Source organism: Sinocyclocheilus grahami, unplaced genomic scaffold, assembly GCF_001515645.1.
Source record: "Sinocyclocheilus grahami isolate Dianchi unplaced genomic scaffold, SAMN03320097.WGS_v1.1 scaffold1274.1, whole genome shotgun sequence".
Taxonomy (NCBI): Eukaryota; Metazoa; Chordata; class Actinopteri; order Cypriniformes; family Cyprinidae; genus Sinocyclocheilus; species Sinocyclocheilus grahami.
In genome coordinates this window covers 330,934-353,468 of record NW_015506453.1, presented here as the reverse complement: position 1 = coordinate 353,468, position 22,535 = coordinate 330,934, and the positions used below count along the sequence as shown (strand labels likewise).

At 36.0% G+C, this 22,535-nt stretch overlaps 1 protein-coding gene across 1 annotated transcript in view; it reads right to left on the bottom strand.

The window, feature by feature from the left end:
* LOC107568695 (adhesion G protein-coupled receptor B3-like) overlaps positions 1-22,535 on the bottom strand; it is a 162,025-nt gene that overhangs the window by 65,439 nt on the left and 74,051 nt on the right. The window contains exons 3-6 of the mRNA XM_016254673.1: positions 10,661-10,771; positions 6,994-7,155; positions 2,892-3,056; positions 389-553 (exon numbers count right to left, since the gene is read on the bottom strand). Of these exons, the coding sequence (XP_016110159.1) occupies positions 389-553; positions 2,892-3,056; positions 6,994-7,155; positions 10,661-10,771 (603 nt within the window). The remainder of the gene's footprint in view (positions 1-388; positions 554-2,891; positions 3,057-6,993; positions 7,156-10,660; positions 10,772-22,535) is intronic.

Here is a 22,535-nt window from a genome sequence, read left to right as displayed (position 1 = left end):
TGATTATCATGTTTTTAATTTATTAATTAAAAATATTTTTTTTGTTAGTTACTTTTTTTGTTACAAAAACAAACTGATATTTTTGGATTAAAAATAAGCATTTTAATCCTACTGGGAATATCCTATTGTTTTTTTTATCAAAAGAACTAGGGTGATGCTAACATACAGGATGGCCTACAAAAATATGTATTCACTGCAGCGCTCTATAACAAATATGATCATCAAAAAATTCATGGGGTCATTAAAACTGTCCTACTGCTAAAATATATTTCTCTTTTTTCCTTTCTGGATATCCCAGAGAGAGAACTGCTTTAAAAGTACTGAATGAAAAATATACACCTAGATTTCCCTTTGAGTTAATGAGATGTAGAAGGAGCCTGAGTTGTACCTGTGCATTCAGGGTTGGAGCATTCTCTGCTCTCCGCCCAATGTCCTCTGCACTCAGATCCCCCATGAGCAGCCGCTGAGCACTGCCTCTTCCGCTGTTGAGTTCCGTTGGCACAGGTCACCGAGCAATCGCTCCACGCACTCCACTCCTGCCACTGCCCGTCCACTGAGGGCGCCCATGCAGAATGCAAAAATAGCATCCCAAATGGAGAAGAGAAAATATTGCAAAGAGAAGTAAGTTTCCTGAGCTGGGTTTGGAAAATTTAGGTTTAGCATCTTCTGATTAAGATGAAATTACCTGCCATATTTATGTCCTAAGTGTGTAATTTCTGTGCCACTAGAGGTACCAAATGGAATCGTAACCATTTGTCTGGTTCTACTTAGCATAACACCTACTCAAATAATAAAGCATGTTGCTTGCAACAGGTTATGGGTTTGAATGCATTAACTAATAAAATGTATGCCTTTCGGTGCAAGTGGCTGTGGGTAAAAGCTTTTGCCATATGCATAAATGTTGAAAACATTAGTGGTGCTTTAGTATTTCATTTGCATGGGTGCAATTACTTTTCTGCGCAATGGTGCATGTGATTTTGGACAAAAAAATAGATAACCCATTTTAGCACCCATTCAGAACACCTTAACATCCTCATAGCAACATGCTAAAAATGAAAATGAACACCTAATGAATTACATAGCAATGCTCTGGAAACCACCTACAACAATCTTGTTTAATGGTGGAACCTTCTGCCCTGGCAAAAACCAATCATATTTGTTCTGTAGAAATGGTATAATCGAGTTATATATGGAATTCTGTTTTGAACAGAAATGACACATTTAACCTTTCAAGGTTAACTTTCTCATATATGGAACGTTTGCTTCTATATAATTTCAGCTAGTATTGAAAAATTCACAATTATTTGAACATGAGTGCTTCAATTAGAATGTAATCAGGATCAGGACAGATATGATATATGAAACAGAGAGAGAGAGAGAGAGAAAGAAAACAGATTGCATACATTTGGAATTAGGGCTACTGACAGCCTGAATAACCCCATTAGCCCCAGGGAAAGAGGTAATAATACTGCCCGAGTGCCTTAGATAGCTCACTAACTAACCAACAAGACCCAGTAAAAGCTACTCCTGTAGTGAATATTCTGGTCTTGTGACGTGTTCCACTCTCAATCCAGAAGAAATTTGTTGAAAAGGGTGGAGGCTTTTCATCACACGTGAGCTCTGAGGTCAACTTTTAAAGACTCAGACCAAAATATGCAAGCCAGAATTTGGCAACAGCACAAGGTCTGAGTGAGCTGATGCTACAAAACACAACACAGAGGTGTAAAGAGGGGCTAATTGCTTCTTTTTTTGCTGAATGGGATGAGACTTTTAAAGCATGAGACCAACAAAGCTAACCAAGATTAGACAATGTGTTACAGTACTTACCCATCTACAGTGTGTAGAAAGTCAAAGTGGCTATCATTCACAGACAATCGTGCTTATGTGATTTTCACTTCAGCTCTATAGTAGGCTGAGTCTAAAACTGTGTTTCTCTCAGCCTTGCAGGTTTTATTGCACGCCACACGTGGTTGCTTTCAACATGCCAAGAAGCCTTGTGAGCGCATCCATTCCCTCTCTGTCCCACGTAATAAACTATTCCGTAATTGATCCTGTAATGTTCCACCGCTGGCAGCTGCTGCTTACTCCCCAGAGCCACCTCCATGTGAGATGAGCTTTGATTCTTTATAGACAGGATCAAACATTGAGGGGCTTCCATGTCAGACCTAATTCCACCAAATCATTCTCAGAGGACGGTGGCTCACAAACGCATCCAAATTAGTGGAGTGGTCTTCAATTTACAACAAAACTGATTACAGTTAGAGAACGGCTAGAAAAGCAAGAGGCTCAGGGGACAGAAGGAGGCATCAGATTCAGAAAAGAGAGAGAATGACTCAGCAGAGAAGTGAGGGAAAGGGAAGGAAGGGAAGGGAAGGGAATAGGAGATGTGAGCTGAGACAAGAAGAGAAGAGGTGAAACAAAAGGAGAAAAGGAGATAACAGAGGAGAAGAGAACTGAAGAAGAGATGAGAAGATATAAGATGAAAAAAGAAACGACAAGCACAGAGAAGATGAGACAAAATGAGACGAGAAGAGACCAGGTGAGAAGAAAAGAGCACAATTGAGACATGAAAGAGAAGAGAGGACAAGAAAACAGAACAGGAGAGGCAAAAGAAGATAACAGAGGAAAAAACACAGATGATATAAGACAAGAAGAGATGAGAAGATGCTAGATGAAAAAAGAAGAACACAGACAAGATGAGACAAAATGAGATGAGAAGACAGCACAGATGATACAACAGAATAGAAGGGAACAATACAGAACGGAACAGAAAGTTTGAGACAATTGGAGAAAAGAAACAAGAGAACAGATAAGGTGAGGCAAGATAAAACAGGATGAGTTGAGATGAGACGTGAGAATGGGAGAAAACAGTGCATCTGAAGCACACAGACCTGGACAGAGGGCAATGTTGCAGAGTTTGCTCTGGGTCTCGGGTCCCTCACACGCTCTTCCTCCGTGCTGGGGTGGAGTGCACATCCGAGTGCGGGTGCGATGACCCCTCCCACAGGTGAAAGAGCAGAGGCTCCACGGAGACCACTCTTCCCACACACCGTGCACTGCCAACAGAGGACAAGAGTTAAGACACATACACACCGCTCATGGCACGCACACACAAACACACACCCCCACACACAGCCTCATTCAAATGCAGCAGTGAAACACCTCCAGCACCGACTCAGCGAGCCTTTTTATCAACAGTTGTTACACAGCCGCAATGAATCCAAACAACTGCATCATTTCCCCTTTTCTTTACAATTTACCTTTCCCAATCCCATACCACTCCACCCCCATCCCGAGCACCACGGCTGATGACATTCTTTTGTCTTAGCGTGATGAAAGACGTGCCGGGAGGGCTGAATTGGTCTCGGCTCTCTTAGCGTACTTATCAAAGTCCCAGGTGTACGTTCTGCGCACGCACTTACTGGGGCTTAATCCAGTCATCAGTGTCAAGACTGCTGGGCACCGTTTCCCCTCCAAACGTCAAATCCCCCTCTCTAATGCTCTTACTGTATAATGAAAACTCCAATCCCACTCAAAGAGCATTAATTAAAAACAAACTCTCGTTGAAGCACTCATGGAAAGCCGGCCTTTGCAAAAACCAGCTCAATGACTTTTCCATTAACAGGAAGCTTTTTTACTTGCGGTTGGACTCTCATCTATAAGGGGATAAGAGGTGATGTCACCAAACATACGCCATTCTTCTTACTTTATTTAAACGTATACAGATGGACTAGATGAGTAGTTTTACACAAGTGGGTTGTGAACCAAGAATAGGTTTTAAATACTAACTACATAACAGTGCAGTTGCAATAGCAAAATAAATAGGTTTCTAAAAAAGCATTTTTGTTGTCTACAAAGTCTATAGATCCAGTTCTACTGTATTTTTGCGCAAATTTATTTGAAGCTACCAAAGAAATTAATAATTTTATTCAGCAAAAATGCTTCATATTTTTGGTTTCCACATTTTCAACATTGATAATAATAATAAATGTCACTTAAGAACCAAATCAGCATATTATAAGGATTTCTGAAAGATCATGTGACACTGAAGACTGGAGTAATGGCAACTGAAAATTCAGTTTGCCATCACAAAAATGTATTACATTCTAAAACACTATAATAGAAAATGAGCAAGAGGGTGGCTAACTGCACACTGATCCACTCAAGACTAGGGGGGGGGGGGGGGGGGGGGAGGAAGGAGGAGAATGACATTTTTAGGTGAACTATCCCTTTAACTCTGCAAGACAGTGGCCCTTCAAGAGCAGGATTGGACAGTCACGGAAAAACACAGCACGCTATATAAACACTCTTTTTAGCATTTGTAGTGAAGAAGAAACCATTTCATTCTTACCTTTATAGTCCAAAACATCCATTCTGGAGAACTTGATCATACAGTCGGCAATAAATGTGAATGTGCAACGCTAGAACTATTATGAAAACATGCTGCGTTCGTCCAATCAGTGACACTGACACCACAAATATGCAAATAAGGACTTTTACCTGGGGTTTAGGAATGTGCAGTGTGAAACGACAGCTTATGAATACCCAGGATTAAATTTAAACTCTGGGTAAAATATAAGCAGGTGAAACTTGAAGCAAGATAACCCAGCATTCCACTTACCTGGGGTTTAGAATGACCCAGGGCTAACTCTTTCACGTGTGAAAAGCCCTTTTGTGTAGGAAAAAGAGCAAAAGGGTGGCTAACTGCACACTGATCCACTCAAGACTAAAAAGTCTACAAAAACATGTTTTTAATTTTTATAAATTGCATTGTGCAAAAGTGCAGAGTGCATTAAGTGAGCACTGAAGATAGCAATGTGCTGAAACGTTTGCTTGCCTGCTCGTGTCCATCTGTTTTTAATTCACATGCACTTTGCACGTTTGCACAATGCAATTTATAAAAATTAAAAACATGTTTTTGTAGACTTTTAGTCTTGAGTGGATCAGTGTGCGGTTAGCCACCCTCTTGCTCATTTTCAAGTATCCTACTGGCTTTTAATCAATAAATGCAGCCTTGGTGAGCATAACAGACTTCTTTCCAAATGTATTACAAAAAAAATTAAATCTTATTGACCAGTAGACTAAGTTAGGTATGCCAACATGGTCAGCTTATTTGACATCCTCTCATCAATGAAAACCAAGAACAAAACTACCCAAGACAAAATTAAATTTAGTTAATTTTCCTATTCAGCCATATTATTTTGGTTTATTTTACTATATCAAAATGCTTTCCTTTAAGTAAATTTTTGTTCACATTTAAGTATTGTGTTGGATCACCACTTGATATTCAATGTAAAAAAATAAAAAAATTAAAAAAGCAATAACCATTTGAGGCATTTCAAATAAATTGCCCCATTTTTCAACCCCTCATAAAACCAGTGCACCAGTGATTTGTCTCAAAAGATGTCCATAGGGGAACGTGGATTAGCTGGGATGAGTTACGTCTTTATTTTGAACTCTTCTATATATGCAGCCGAATATATAAACTTTCCAAAACAATAAAACACATACCGTAGTGTGAAAGCCTTGTGTACTAGTACATAACTTATTCCCCTAATGCTTTTATTTTGCCGCATAACACAGTAAAATGATGTAAATAAGGGTTGCCCTCAAAAGAAAAGCAATGTTGTGCTCAATTAGGCTGCTGTCCAAGCTAGTCCAGAGGGGGAATAAATGGTTTTATTTGAGCATTCAAGAGACATGGTGGTCTTATTTTCAATCCCTAGCCGTATGTCATTTATATGTGCCTTCAAGCCTTTTCCAACACCAAACTGATCTGAAAAGCTTTTTTCAGTTGGTTAAAAAAATTCTGCACTCAATGGCAAACGTGAACACCATTTTTAATCTGGGATGCAAAGCAGCTCCATTAACATTGCTTAAATTTATGTTCAGGAAAGTTAATTAGCAACATACATAAATCCTTCCCTTGACTGTAAGCAAAAAGTGAAATTTCATAGCCGTTTTAGCATCTTAGTTACTTTTATATGGTATGGTCAAAGATTACTGTTTATAAACCAAATTATTAAAGCTAACAATAATGATTTCACTATGTGAAACTATGATAGCATATATGTAAGTGAGATATGCCTGTATATTTTTCATAGCATAGGGAAAGGCTGTATATCTATAATGCTGTGTAAACCACATCGATTCAGCCATATAAAAAATCTTAAAAGAGCTGAATTGCCATTTTAGAGCTAATGGTGTAAACAAAACAAGTCTCTTTTCATGCCCTTTTACTTAAAATAAAAATCCAGTTAGCTTGTGACATAAGTTCAATGCTGCTGAGGTAACATGTAAACTTATTCATTAATTTACCGATACCAAAAGTCCTAAAAGGGCTGAACTGCATTTTCAGAGCTTGTGATGAAGGGAAAAAACAACAAGCCTCTCTTCACTTCCTTTTACTTGAAATAAAAATTCGGTTAGCCGGTGACAGCAAGTTCAATGGTGCTGAAGTATCGTTGAGCCCAACTCCATTAAGATGGCACCTCCGAAAATGATGAATTAAAGGTCGATACCTCCAGTAATTAAAGATTTGAAAACAAGAGGGTAATTCAGGTCGCTTTTCTGCCCACAGGGGGATAGATTCGTCTTTTTTCCCTTTCTTCTACATTTTTCTTCTGCATGCACCAACAAACACTCTTCTGACAAGTTTCGCTTTGTGTTTGATCAAGGCTTGTGTTGGAATTGTATAAAACGCTCGGCTAAGTCATACATTGAGAAGAGGAACATGAAAAGAGTGACAAAAGAAAGAAGGAGCAACATAAAACCAACACATGACAAGATGAATGACCAAATACACAACTGGAAAAATCAGAGCAGATGCAAAGATCACCAATAATTATGAAAATAATAATAATACCTTTAACATAAAAAATGTAATATGAAGCAATGAAAGCAAATAAACAAATAATGACAGCAATTTGCTTGCCCTGAATGATGAAAGATACAGATTCTGAAGGACAGTCCAGTGTCTGTGACTAACACTACCTGGGCAGGGGGCAGTGTTATTGCACACCCTGGATTCTCTTAAAGGGCCGCTGCAGTGTGATCCGTAAGGTGAGACACATGTTCTTGTTCGCACCTGCGACCCTTGACCGCATGTAACTGAGCAAGAGCTCCACTGGGACCACTCCTCAGCACCAGGGTCACCTGTAGGAGAAGGGTGACACCAGTTAAAAGCAGTAACATGGTCATGTGACACCCAGAGGGGGTGGAGCCAGTAGGAGCAGGAGGGGCCTCAATAAGTTACACACTAAAAAGCCACAGTAAATCTTAAAGGCTCCAAGAGCAATTGGAACAAGCTCAAAAGGAGCATCTTATACAGTATATTGGATATGATCCTGCCTGAATAACTTTCAGGGCTCAGTTGTCCCGGAGCAGTAACACCCGGTTTGCTAATGGTAAATAGAGATGTACTATTCTGCAAAGTTTAGATCAAACACACGCATCAATTTAGATCCTTGATAAGCTTGGTTAAGATGAGTTTGGTTAGAGTTACAGCTAAGCTGCTTCCAAAACTGGAAAAAAAAGCTAACATAATGTCTACTACATTTTCATTTAATCAGAAATAGTCTGAATAGTTCACTCAAAAATGAGTCTTCATTTATCCACCGTCAGGTCATTTCAAATCTGTATGACTTTCTTATATTTTAAGGAATGCTTCAGCCGATTTGTCCATAAAATGCATTTCAGAACAACACTTGATATTACTGACTTTCACTGTATGGACAAAAAAATAAATAAATAACCGGCATTTTTCAAAATACCTTCTTTTAGGTTTCACAGAAGAAAGTCCTTCAGGTTTGACATGATATGAGGGTAATAACTACTGACAGAATTTTTATTTTTGGGGGAACTGTCCCTAATTATTTCTCACGATCCTCTGTGTGCGGTTGCTTAAAGGAATAAAAATGATGTCTGACAGAGCAATTGAAAGTTTAGTTTATAAATATAATTTATAACTTATGGGCCCGGTTTCATAGACAGGGCTTAGCCTAAACCAGGATTAGGCCATAGTTCAATTAGGACATTTAAGTCATTTTTTATAAATATGCCTTAGAAAAAAAGCATTACTGGTGTGCATCTTAAGACAAAACAAAGGCACTGACATGTTTTAAGATCAGTCAGTGCAAGTTTCTTTCAGTTGAAACAGCTCAGATTTACATTTAAGTCTAGGACTAGGCTTAAACCTTGTCTGTGAAACCGGGGGATGGTGATATAATTTAAAACGTAATAATTTACGATTCCATTTCAGCTGAGAAATAAGCATTAAATATTCATTAGATAATCTCTAAGCTCACTTGAATTTGTTCTAGATCATTAGACATCATGGTGTGGTTTCAAACCAGTTTCCTTAGGAAGTACCTTCATACGGACATGCTGTCTGAGAAATCGCTGACTGACTGGGAGGCAAGACATCTAGCTTTGGTTTCAGACAGCTAAACTCTGCAGGAAGGAAGATTTCCAGGAGCACAAATGTGCAAACTTGTCCTGGTATGGCCCATATATGACACTGGCATTAAACATAATACAATCTACAAATATATTTAAAGATTGCATTGACAGATCACAATAAAAACATTCAAAATCCTGATTTATGAATGATTAATACATTTATGCATATTCAAAGCAGGATCATATCCATTTTACTGTGTGGCCACAAAACAGATATCATAATGGGAGCTTTTATTATATTAGCATCCTAAAAATACTAAGGTTTAACTTCATATTTATATTTTAAAATCATGCATGCAACCAATTAGATGAAATAAACTGAAAGGAAAAAGGCAAACAAAACTAATAAGATGAAATATATAAAATATGATATACTATGCAGAATGCATGCAACATGGCTTCTAAAAGTTAGAGAATGATCTTTGATGAGAGTTAGTTTTCTACTAACTACAGCTGCACAGAAGAACAGACCTCTGGCCCTCAGTCTAGACTGTGCTTCACTCTTTTAGATCTCTGATCTCCTGGATTTATGCTAAAGCTTTTTGTCTCTTTGAAGCAAAATCAATTAGAATTGGAGATTGTCAAGAAAAAAGGGAATGGTTTGCGTTTCCCCCAACATATTCAGCAGATCACAGCAATTTTCGGTAGCGCTGGTCACATTTGAGAATCACATGATGGAAGAACTTTCTATGTTGAATCCAAACAATCAAAACTGTTAGAAGTTCCATCTGATTATGGTTCTGAGCTGGAAACATTATGATTTACCAACTGTAATGTCAATTCAATCACTGGCATTCTTTGCTGGCATTGACTGCTACATAAAGTTGTTATAATTGTTGATTTAAAAGCATAGGCTGCTTTCTGGCAAACACATAGAGCTTAGCTTTGTGTTTTATTTCTGTTCACTAAATACTGCACTCTGGATCGCCTGTAATTCCCAATGAGCAATTGCATGGCCAGACCAAGCACTAATAAGACATTTGATTTTCAGAGAATTTGACACTGCCAAACATTTGATAAGCAAGAAAACTGTCTCCCTAAAAGCACATGTTATCAATATCCACAATATAAAAATCCAATTGCCATGTGATGCTGAATAAAGGGATAGTATGCAAAGGAAAAAGTTGAACTTAAACTTTTAACGTTTTAATATTAATCAACAAATAATTTGTTTCATTAAGTTTTATTTATTTTCTATTTTTTATTATTTTTAAGTCAAGTCCCGTTAAAACAGTTCAGTTAAAGTCTAATGAGAATGAAATAATTTAGGCTTATATGCTCAAAATATACGCAACTTTCTGGTTGCTTGTAGACTCAAGATTGGTTTGTTTGTACTAACTTCCAGAGATTCTACTGGCAATGACCTTGGGTACATATGGACAATTTCCTCTGCCATTCTCAGCGATTAGATTAGATTGAAAGGTGGATCAACTCTGGATGAAGTGATACAACAACTCAGACAATCTGAAAATGAGAAACTAAATGCAGGATGAATGACATTCTGTTCAGATTTTCATTTATAAATGGAAATAAATAAACACATAAAAGACCGATTGGAATGGAAACAAGGTTGTTAAGGTTTAGTATGCACAATGATTTGCAACTTAAACGATGTTAAGCGCTACACAAATGTCACAAATATACAAAAAGGTGCAAAACTTAAAACGTCCCTCCCCATAATAGCTACAGATCATATAGAGTTCATGCAGGAAACAAACAAAAAAGAAAAACAGGGAAATTAAAGCAAAGGAAAAGAAAGAGAAACATCTTCAGGTTTCTACAGGCCTTGTTTTTTTTGGCACTTTAAAGGTAATATATCAGGGTTATTTCATCTCTAAACAGCTGGATAACCACACATGTTTACTGTTAAATGTTAACCATTTAATTGTCTTGTAGTTAATCATAGGTTTAACAAGTCTGGGTTATATTTATTGCTTTTAGTGCTTAAAAAAGTCATAAAAACTGTCAAAAACAAATAGAAACCAGAAGCCCAATTGAGCATGGTGTCAGTTAGCAGAAATGGCCAATTCTGTTGTTTTTCCTTAACGCATTAACCAAGTAGAAGAGGGACAAAAAATAAATATGATAAATAAACATTGTCACTTAAAGGTGCAGTACAGAAGATAGCATGCAAGTGACTTAAGATGAAAATTAAGTTTAGTTTACATAGGAAAGGAAAGAAGCATAACTATTGTATTACCAGTTTGTGCCATAAATTTAGCAGATTCATCTCGCTCCTGTAGGCCCTTTGTGTCATGTACTGATCTTGGCCGCTGACTTTTTACAGTATGTTCTCCGATCATTCCATATTCTAGGGACAGAATAGAGGTTCATGAAAACTAGGCTTTGATACAAAATCTTCAGAAAGAGAGAGAGAAAAGGGAAAAAAGAGCTTAGCACAATTCTGGAACGTAGAGGTGGCTCGCAGTACATGGCTTTAAAACAAAATAAAAGTATATCACACATGGACAGCTTTATTTAACTTGTCACTCTTGTCTTTTAGCTTTAGCCTTTCTAGGAAAGCAAAGAACAGTGCACAGAACGGTTTATCAGTGGTGAGCTGGGAGCATTATTTGAGCTTAGAAGCACAGCTATGACACATAGAAACACATGCAAAATCAACTTACACTGGCTTTTTAACAAGATGTTGAATTAACCTCCACCCCTCCCCTCCCGAAAACAAACAAAAAAGAAAGGATAAAAAAAGAGAAAGGAAAATGTGTAAGCCATTGGAAAGCCACAGAGGAAGGAAGGGGGGTGGCGAGGGAAGGGGGGTGTCATGGACATGCTAGATTGATCCACAGTGCCTGCAACAGATCCAGGCTTTTGGAATAATTAGTTAGTTAAGACCCAGAATTAGTAAAGGAATTATGTGCTGTTATATCTAACAGAATATCAAACGTTGAATTATCTCGCAATTGTATGCTAAGCTGTGTATCACTCGTTTTGGATTAATTACACTCTTTTCAGCACAACACTATGGCTAATTTTTCCTTCTTCTTATTATAATCAATGAATTCATTAAAACTGTTTTGTCAGAAACAAATACAGTGTCCTGATTCGAAAAGCCTCGCTACAAGCGTAATTGTTTCCACTCTATGAGTTGCTTTTTGAAACTTCCTTCTATTTTTACTGGTCGCAATCCATGTATAAAGCATCTTTAGGGGGTTGCAGTCGGGTTTTCAATGCATGTTTCATAGATGGAGCTGAAACAGATCAAAAGCAATAAGACACAGCCATGCTTCCATTGCTAATTGGGAATTACTTCATTGATGTGAGAGGTAAAAGAAGGCACGATGTCTTTTACTTCAAGATTTTTAACGCCAGAAGAACAGAAAACTTGATGTTACCACAGCGAGAAGCAAAGCTTTGAGGTGAAAGGCTGTGTATTTAAAAGCTACACTGAGTATAATGCAGTTATGGAGGACTTCAGGCCTGCGGCAGCAAGAGCCATTTGGTCCTACACATGTTTATGGCTCTGTTCTTGACCCAGGTGGGCCTGGAGCATTTCCCCACTCCCTTTCTGCTTTCTCCAGTACAACTTAAAAATGCAAACAAATTCGAAGCACTGCCTCGTCCATGCCCACAGAACATAACATACTGTTTAAATTATAGCAATGTCACACTGCAACATAAGTCACAAAAACATTGTTAGTGTGGGTGGCAAGGGGCTGTCCTCAAGCAACACATTTTTATTTCTCTGACACAATGCCATACTGGAACTGCATTTGAAGATGTTACAAGTGGGAAGGTGTGTAGGGATAATAAATAAGGAATTTTATAAATTTTTCTACTTCAGTCTTGGCATGTTCACCCAAAAATGACATTTTGCTGAAAATGCTGCTGAAAAAAGATGTAAATGAGTTTGATTCTTCATTGGAATAGATTTGGAGAAATTTAGCATTACATCACTTGCTCAGTAATGGATCCTCTGTAGTGATTCGCTGACAAACAGCTGATCCTTAAAGAGCTGATAAAACAGCACAATACTCTCCATGACTCCAGTCTATCAATTAACATCTTGTGAAGCAAAAAGCTGTGCGTTTATAATAAATCCATCATTAAGATGTTTTTCACTTCAAACATTGCTTCCGGCTAAAAGTACTCTATCCATTATACAGCTTTCTCCAGTGAAAAAGCCATCTTGTCTAATCAGGAGAGATATATGCACAGATCAAGCACTGTTTACAAGTGAAACAGCCCAAAACAGTTCCAAACAAATATGTGGGTGGATTTTGATGTGAGAGGACAACAGTGTATGTACTTTTTCACTGGAGGAAGCGTTATTATGGATTATAGACTTGTATTGTGGCCAGAAGTTAAGTTTATACGCCTTAATGATGGATGTGTTTTTTACAAACACACAGCTTTTTGCCTCACACGACATTAACTGATGGACTGGATTATTGAGATGCTTTCATTCTGACGGCACCCATTCACTACAGAAGATCCATTGGTGAGCAAGTGACGTAATGTTACATTTCTTCAAATCTGTTCCGATGAGGAAACAAACTCATCTAAATCTTGGATTTTCCAGCAAACTTTCATTTTGGGTGAACTATTGCTTTAACTGCGTATCTCGTCCAAAAATGAACATTCCGTCATCATTTAATCATGTTATTCCAAACCCATATGACTTTTTCTTCTTCTGCGGAACACAAAAAGTTAAAATTGAATGAATACCAGCATTGCTGTGCTGTCAAGCTCTGAAATGAAAAAAGCATCATAAAAGTAACATAAAAGTGGTCCATAATCAATGGTTTCCAATACTATGTTGGACACTCAAAATATCCTCTTTTGTGTTACACAAAAGAAAGCCCCACAGGTTTGGAACGACATGAGCAATGAGTAAAGCATAACAATTTTCATTTTTGAGTGAACTGTCCCTTTAACACCAGGATACTTTTGTACCTTTGATAACTGAAAGCTATAATCTTAATTTTCTCAGCTGAAAAGGCCAGTATGGTCATCAGTATATACTTTGAGATTACTGGGGCTCTCATTAATTAGCTTATTAACTTCCATGGTTATCCAAAAAAACAAAACAAAAAAACAAGCCAGGCTGGTTTATACTGGTCTTTTCAGCAGAGATGACAAAATATATTTTGGGAGACAAGCAATATACTTCGGTATCAGAGAGAATGCATCCATGTCGTCAGAAAGAGACATTCCCATTAGAGACAGTAAGCTATATCAGGCTACATTGATTGAGTCTCAATTGTTCAAAGGAAGAATAACAAACCCTCTACAGACGTAATGAATCCTTTAGCATCACTTCTACAATAGAACGTTTCCATGGCAATAGTGAGTCAGAGAAAGAGAGGGGGAGAAAAAACAAAGTTAAAATAACTATTTAAAAAGGGATTCATTAGTGTAGATCCATGGTATTTTGCTTTCCGTCAGCAAACAGTTATAAGTCAGTGAAATGTCAAGAAAATGATGCTAATAGTCATTCACATATAGCAAATATCACTTATGTGGATGATTAGCAGTATTTTAATAGAGCTTGTTATTTAATGTTAACACTCTTTTGCTAAATTTGAAATCACATGCACAAATAAATAAAGGCCTACATGCATTATTAATCATTAGGATTGAGAGCTGTGTTTGCAGTTATATTGGAATGTTTAATTTCTTTGTAATTCATTTCAATTAACAGATTACAGGATCTACACTATGACTGAATTTTCCAGACCAACTAAAGGGTCACATGACTTCATGCATCGCCTATGAGTACTGCCATACATTTAAAGATTATAAAGGTTCATAATATGTATCTGTTTGGAAATCAAGTGAGGACAGTTTTGTAACATTTTTGTGAGATTACAGTGAGCGGTCAGAGGGGCAAATATCACCCAACTGATGAAGAGGTCATCAAACACGTCCCCAACATCACTGAACAAGAGGTGCTGCTGAAAGCTGTAATCAAGGCAGCTGTGAGGTTTGAAGTGTGAAGAATACTGTGAAGAATACAGAGCTCTTTAGTCGGTGTGACTGCACATGAGACCTTTGCTCTGAGAGAGTCCATCTGTTAGACAGAACTGTTCACTAAAAATAAGGGTGTTTCAAATATGGGCAACTTTTGACCCTGTCGAAATGACTCTCTGAAAAAAAACATACTTTTCACATTCTCACTAGTTTGTTTATTGCGTCTAGTAACAGTGGATAAATGTGTCATGGAAAAATGTTGTCTTTTTTGCCCCCCCACCAAGTCACCGTTCATTTTATGGTGGAAATTACTTTTTTTATTATTATTAAATTGCCAATCCTTTGTCTCACTAAGAATTTCATAGCTAGTGTTCTATGTGTCCTAAAAAGCTTTTTTTCACACTTTTTGCATGATTTGTCAAAATTACAGCTTCACTACAAATGACACATAGTAAAAAAAATCTGTTCACAAGTGATATTTACTTTGCTTTTCCTTTGTTGTCTTCACACCTCACATTTCTCATATTTCATCTCAAGATGTTCTTTACTGACACTGCTGTCTCCTTGGTAACCAAGTATAACTTTTGAATAACTTTAAAAATATGAAAAGCAAAGACTGGTGCATCATTGGATTATAAAAGGGCAGTCATACTTTGGGAAATATAATATGCATTTTCACTCACTCACTCACGCACTCACTCACTCACTCACTCATAAATAAATAAATAAATAAATAAATAATGTTTGGCTCATGGAGATTATTTTTGTTTAAAAATATATTTTAATACTTTACATTTTTTGTACAAAATTTTAACCATGTCCCTATATGTATCTCGTTTATTATTGTAAATCTTTGTTGTAGAAGTACACGATGAATGCAGATTAAAATTTTCAGAGGTAATTTTAATGCGACCTACATATAACTCTACGAGTTTTAATAAAAATCAAGAGCTTGAGATAAAAGTTCCAACAGTTGAAGAAACAAACATCATTTCACCCTTAGCACAGTTATTACTTACATGGCTCTTTATTTATTTTTATGCTTGTTTGGTGTGACCCGTGTGCTGCTTTCGCCTTGATATACAGAAGTGCAAAGCTCTCGAGGTCTTGAACTACCAAAAAAAAAAAAAAACATCCTGTGAGATGATGCAGGGCCACAATAAAGAAGAAAAAAGAAACAGTCCTCGCTTGATTTATGGTTCAAGAAAACTCAGCTGCAGCTACCACTGTCCTTTGTTCCATCGGAGGTTCAGTACGGGTGCCATCAGAACACAGCCAGTGGCCCACAGCAGCTGTGGTGATCAAACATGAACCAGAGGCCCGAAGCTCAGCCCAAATGTTCGGCTTCTGATGCTGGAACAGCAAGAATTCCAAAGTAGCTACTCATTATAGATGGCATCCATGCTAACTTTATTACAGTCCAAGCAGACAGCTATCTATGTGCTGGCCCTCTATCCACACTAGATGGGAATGGATGGCTCTGCTCTTTACTCTGACAATGACTTGAAAAATAGAGGACATGCTGTCTAAAGGGATTCACCCCGAGTGATTCAGACTCCAGCTCACTTTCTGTGCCGTGGCTAAAGAGAAGCTAAATTACATGTAGGCTTGTTCTGACAAAAAAAGGAAGAGATGCTGTTCTATCCAAACACCCAGAACGAGAGAAAGTGGATGAGGTGGGGAGAGAAAAACGATGAATGGAAAAACGAAGAGAAAAGAACATGAAAAAGATACATGCATAAAGGCCTCGAGATCCATTCCCAGTGTCATACATGAAGGAGAAACATACATATTCAAAGCACAGAAAGCCTTTTAAATTATGATGATGTTGAAATCCTGCATAAAATGAGGGAAGTGATGAATGTTCACTCAAGATAATGATCCAGAGAGAGGGAGAGTGTCGGTTGGATGTTTCAAAAGGTTGCTTCTGAACTCTGTAATCTTGCAAAACACACCAAAAGCTCTTGCTATTGAGAATACGCTCTGTGAATGGTTTTCCTAGGGCGAGAGGTGCTTAACGGCAGACTGGAGGCATAAACAGAACCTTGTGAAATTCAATGAAGTCCATTATTTTATGAAATATTTACTGACAATATGGTTACAGCTACAAACAGTGACAGCACAGACGTGGCTACATGACTTGTTCTTGTACTAAGACAAATTTATGCATAATACACTTGACAACAATACAAGTCTGAATTTGATCTTGGACTCTGTAACTCAGTGTCCTTTTTATAATTATGATTTTACCTCACAGCTGTTATGTTGATTTACTGTGAGAAGAAGGCAGCCGTAGTCATTAAAATTTCACATGAAAAAGAAAAAAAAATCTATTTAATATCTGAATTGTCGCTCCCAGGGAACAATAAGATGTTGAGATTAAATTGAGAGCAAATGGAGATGTGTGTTGAAATACATAGCTACCAATAGTCACATTTTTTTTCATTTTCACCAAATTATGGTAAACTATGCCACATGGTTTTTATAGATCTATACTTTTGCTCCGTGGCCTCCTGGTCTCATTTGTTTCAGCTTTTAATTGTTTTAAGAAATTACAGAGGAAACATCAGAGATGAAAGTCGATACTTAACAATACAACTGAAACACAAATCTCTAGCACTGTGACAGAACAATAAAAAAAAAATTTAATATGGGGTATATGAAAATCATAGCCAGCTCAACACCATCAAGAACTCCTTCTGACTATCAGATGCACTGTACAAATATTAAAATAAATAATAAAATAAAATATAAAGTAAAGTAAAACATAAAAAAATAAAAAATACATGGAAAAAAAAATTAGAAAACCTAAAAATTTGAGTCTAAAATATAACCGAATATGACTAGGTACACCATAAAATTAAAATTAAATAAAATAAAATAAAATAAAATAGTTAGAAAACCTAAAAAATGATTGTACAAAATGTAATTTAATAAAACTTAATTGACGCTTACAATAAATAAAAAAAAATAAAAAACATTGTCAGAAAACCTAAAAATTAACCAAATCAGATACACTGTTTAAAATAAAATAATAAAATAAAATAGTAATTTGATGGAGTTGTACAGTGGTACTGTTATTACTGCACACATTACTTAATGTAGAGGGGAGGTGAGAAAATATTATAATATTTTCCTTCTGAAATTCCAACAGGATAATATTTAATAATGCATGTGAGCATGCCAACTAGGGTTGTAACGGTATGCAGTGGTGTATTGTAACAAAGTAATAATACTTCGTTACAGTACTTAAGTATTTTTTGGGAGTATCTGTACTTTACTTGAGTTTTTATATTTCAGTCAACTTTTACTTTTACTCCACTACATTTACCTGCCGTCTGCAAGTTAGACTAAAAACACCTTTGCTCATGTGCAAACAAGTGTGCGGCTGCGCGCACACCCACGGATAATTCTTTTTCCACTCAAGTCGAGTCTGGGGCGTGCGATACAGCATCGTCTGCGATTAATATGGTAAGTGTTGTAATGATGTGCGATCTGACATCATCAAGTATATCACAGAGAGTGCGCACGCACGTTATTTATTAGTCTATTAAAACTCAAAATTCACGGCATTCTAAATTGTAGACGGCAAAAATGCTTCTGTATGCTTTTTTATGTTTATATAATTTAATATAGTTAACTTAATCTATATCACACAAAGAGTACCCTACCGTTTTTCTGCAAATATCAGCATGAACACATTTAATAATACTTTTATACAAGCTCAGTAAAGCAATAAGTGACTTACATTTTAGACATAATATTGCTTGTTTTTACTCAATTTTGCCAACGAAAATAGTTCCAAAGATCACAGCACTGTTTTGCGTCTCTGCGCAATGGACGATGTTTTCTTATTGAATGAATCAGCTTTTTGAACAAATTGGTTGATAAAAATGATTCAGTGATTCAATCATTAACAGTCGAATGTTTTGTTCCTGAATGAATCAGTCGTTTGAATGAATCGGTTGAATCTCAATGACTCACTCATTAACAGTCATTTTCTGCCACCTACTGGCGGTTTTAATTTCACATTTCGACTATTTTGTTCATGTTTTAAATTATTTCAAATATCAGTATTCAACGTTTTATGGTAAAAACAAAACATTATTTATCCATCTGCAGGTTAAATGCATCCATGTCCCCTCTGAGATACATTAAACTGTGCAAATACATCTAAATGCTATTTCAGATGCAGACAAGTTTTCTTACATTGGAATGAAAGACACTAAGTACCGGATGAAGTGCTTCTTATTCTTACCCAAAAATACAAAATGGAAGAAAGAGTTAAAATTTATCACAATCCCGATGGAAAAAACGAAGAGAAAAGAGCATGAAAAAGATACATGCATAAAGGCCTCGAGATCCATTCCCAGTGTCATACATGAAGGAGAAACATACATATTCAAAGCACAGAAAGCCTTTTAAATTATGATGATGTTGAAATCCTGCATAAAATGAGGGAAGTGATGAATGTTCACTCAAGATAATGATCCAGAGAGAGGGAGAGTGTCGGTTGGATGTTTCAAAAGGTTGCTTCTGAACTCTGTAATCTTGCAAAACACACCAAAAGCTCTTGCTATTGAGAATACGCTCTGTGAATGGTTTTCCTAGGGCGAGAGGTGCTTAACGGCAGACTGGAGGCATAAACAGAACCTTGTGAAATTCAATGAAGTCCATTATTTTATGAAATATTTACTGACAATATGGTTACAGCTACAAACAGTGACAGCACAGACGTGGCTACATGACTTGTTCTTGTACTAAGACAAATTTATGCATAATACACTTGACAACAATACAAGTCTGAATTTGATCTTGGACTCTGTAACTCAGTGTCCTTTTTATAATTATGATTTTACCTCACAGCTGTTATGTTGATTTACTGTGAGAAGAAGGCAGCCGTAGTCATTAAAATTTCACATGAAAAAGAAAAAAAAATCTATTTAATATCTGAATTGTCGCTCCCAGGGAACAATAAGATGTTGAGATTAAATTGAGAGCAAATGGAGATGTGTGTTGAAATACATAGCTACCAATAGTCACATTTTTTTTCATTTTCACCAAATTATGGTAAACTATGCCACATGGTTTTTATAGATCTATACTTTTGCTCCGTGGCCTCCTGGTCTCATTTGTTTCAGCTTTTAATTGTTTTAAGAAATTACAGAGGAAACATCAGAGATGAAAGTCGATACTTAACAATACAACTGAAACACAAATCTCTAGCACTGTGACAGAACAATAAAAAAAAAATTTAATATGGGGTATATGAAAATCATAGCCAGCTCAACACCATCAAGAACTCCTTCTGACTATCAGATGCACTGTACAAATATTAAAATAAATAATAAAATAAAATATAAAGTAAAGTAAAACATAAAAAAATAAAAAATACATGGAAAAAAAAATTAGAAAACCTAAAAATTTGAGTCTAAAATATAACCGAATATGACTAGGTACACCATAAAATTAAAATTAAATAAAATAAAATAAAATAAAATAGTTAGAAAACCTAAAAAATGATTGTACAAAATGTAATTTAATAAAACTTAATTGACGCTTACAATAAATAAAAAAAAATAAAAAACATTGTCAGAAAACCTAAAAATTAACCAAATCAGATACACTGTTTAAAATAAAATAATAAAATAAAATAGTAATTTGATGGAGTTGTACAGTGGTACTGTTATTACTGCACACATTACTTAATGTAGAGAGGAGGTGAGAAAATATTATAATATTTTCCTTCTGAAATTCCAACAGGATAATATTTAATAATGCATGTGAGCATGCCAACTAGGGTTGTAACGGTATGCAGTGGTGTATTGTAACAAAGTAATAATACTTCGTTACAGTACTTAAGTATTTTTTGGGAGTATCTGTACTTTACTTGAGTTTTTATATTTCAGTCAACTTTTACTTTTACTCCACTACATTTACCTGCCGTCTGCAAGTTAGACTAAAAACACCTTTGCTCATGTGCAAACAAGTGTGCGGCTGCGCGCACACCCACGGATAATTCTTTTTCCACTCAAGTCGAGTCTGGGGCGTGCGATACAGCATCGTCTGCGATTAATATGGTAAGTGTTGTAATGATGTGCGATCTGACATCATCAAGTATATCACAGAGAGTGCGCACGCACGTTATTTATTAGTCTATTAAAACTCAAAATTCACGGCATTCTAAATTGTAGACGGCAAAAATGCTTCTGTATGCTTTTTTATGTTTATATAATTTAATATAGTTAACTTAATCTATATCACACAAAGAGTACCCTACCGTTTTTCTGCAAATATCAGCATGAACACATTTAATAATACTTTTATACAAGCTCAGTAAAGCAATAAGTGACTTACATTTTAGACATAATATTGCTTGTTTTTACTCAATTTTGCCAACGAAAATAGTTCCAAAGATCACAGCACTGTTTTGCGTCTCTGCGCAATGGACGATGTTTTCTTATTGAATGAATCAGCTTTTTGAACAAATTGGTTGATAAAAATGATTCAGTGATTCAATCATTAACAGTCGAATGTTTTGTTCCTGAATGAATCAGTCGTTTGAATGAATCGGTTGAATCTCAATGACTCACTCATTAACAGTCATTTTCTGCCACCTACTGGCGGTTTTAATTTCACATTTCGACTATTTTGTTCATGTTTTAAATTATTTCAAATATCAGTATTCAACGTTTTATGGTAAAAACAAAACATTATTTATCCATCTGCAGGTTAAATGCATCCATGTCCCCTCTGAGATACATTAAACTGTGCAAATACATCTAAATGCTATTTCAGATGCAGACAAGTTTTCTTACATTGGAATGAAAGACACTAAGTACCGGATGAAGTGCTTCTTATTCTTACCCAAAAATACAAAATGGAAGAAAGAGTTAAAATTTATCACAATCTTGCTACTCAAGCCATGTATGACATTTTTTTAATATATATTTATTTGCTTCTTTTCCATTTTGCACTTACTTGTACTTTTACTTTCAATACTTAAGTATGTTTAAGATTAAAAAAATACTTTTCATACTTAAGTACAATAAATATCACATACTTTAAGACTTTTACTCAAGTAATAATCTAAACGGTGACTTCAACTTCTACCAAAGTCATTTTCTGGTAAGATATCTGTACTTTTACTTGAGTATGGCTTTCAGGTACTTTATACACCACTGACGGTATGAGATTTTCACAGTATGATAATCGTCTCAGAAAATATAATGGTTTCACGGTTATCACAGTATATATTATAAACAATAATTCTTATCAGTAACAATGACTCTCAAAAGAACAAGTTATTTGAGTGAAAAAATCCTTTATTACAACAAACTTGAAAGTATTGAAGTCTGAAGTCCTTCTGAAAAAATAAATAAATAAAACAATTTAAAAAAAAGCTGTACACCTTATGTATATCTATATCACACTTTAACATTTTAATTCAAGTTTTAAAATGTTATCATATATGAAAATGTACAACTCCTTTTATTTTTGGCAAAGTGAAAACATGGACAAACATGATATTCCTTGAAAACATCGGACCTTTGAGTTTCAGAGTGTATTTGACAATGGATTTCTCAAATAAAACTAGGAAATGTTTATTTACGTTTTCTCTCAGAGCAGCTCTGCTGATGTTCATGTTCATGTGGACGCTGAAAACACCATTTATGTATGCGTACTTCAGTATGCAGTAGATAAAACGGTGCCACTCAAGAGACATGCAAAAACAAGCAGATTATTTATATAGCTCTCTTTGCGCATAAATATTCACAGACATATATGTAACGAATCAGCTCATGTGAAATATGAATAACTAACCATAACTAGTTATAATTAACTATTCATATTTTAGATCCGCTGTAGATATTTAGCTGACCACTCAGGGTCAACTGTCTTGTCAATTCTAAGAACGTTAATTTCCTGGTTAAGGGAAATAACTTTCTTACTGTACAATTCTACCAAACTTGTAACGTAAATCTGCATGATTATTGACTCCGGTTATGAGCAAACAATGAACACGTCAAGCGTGATACAAGTAAAGTTTTATTAACTACATAAACACTTAAACTAGTCTAACATACGACATAAACACATTAAGCCGGTCTAACATACACATACACACACACACACACACACACACA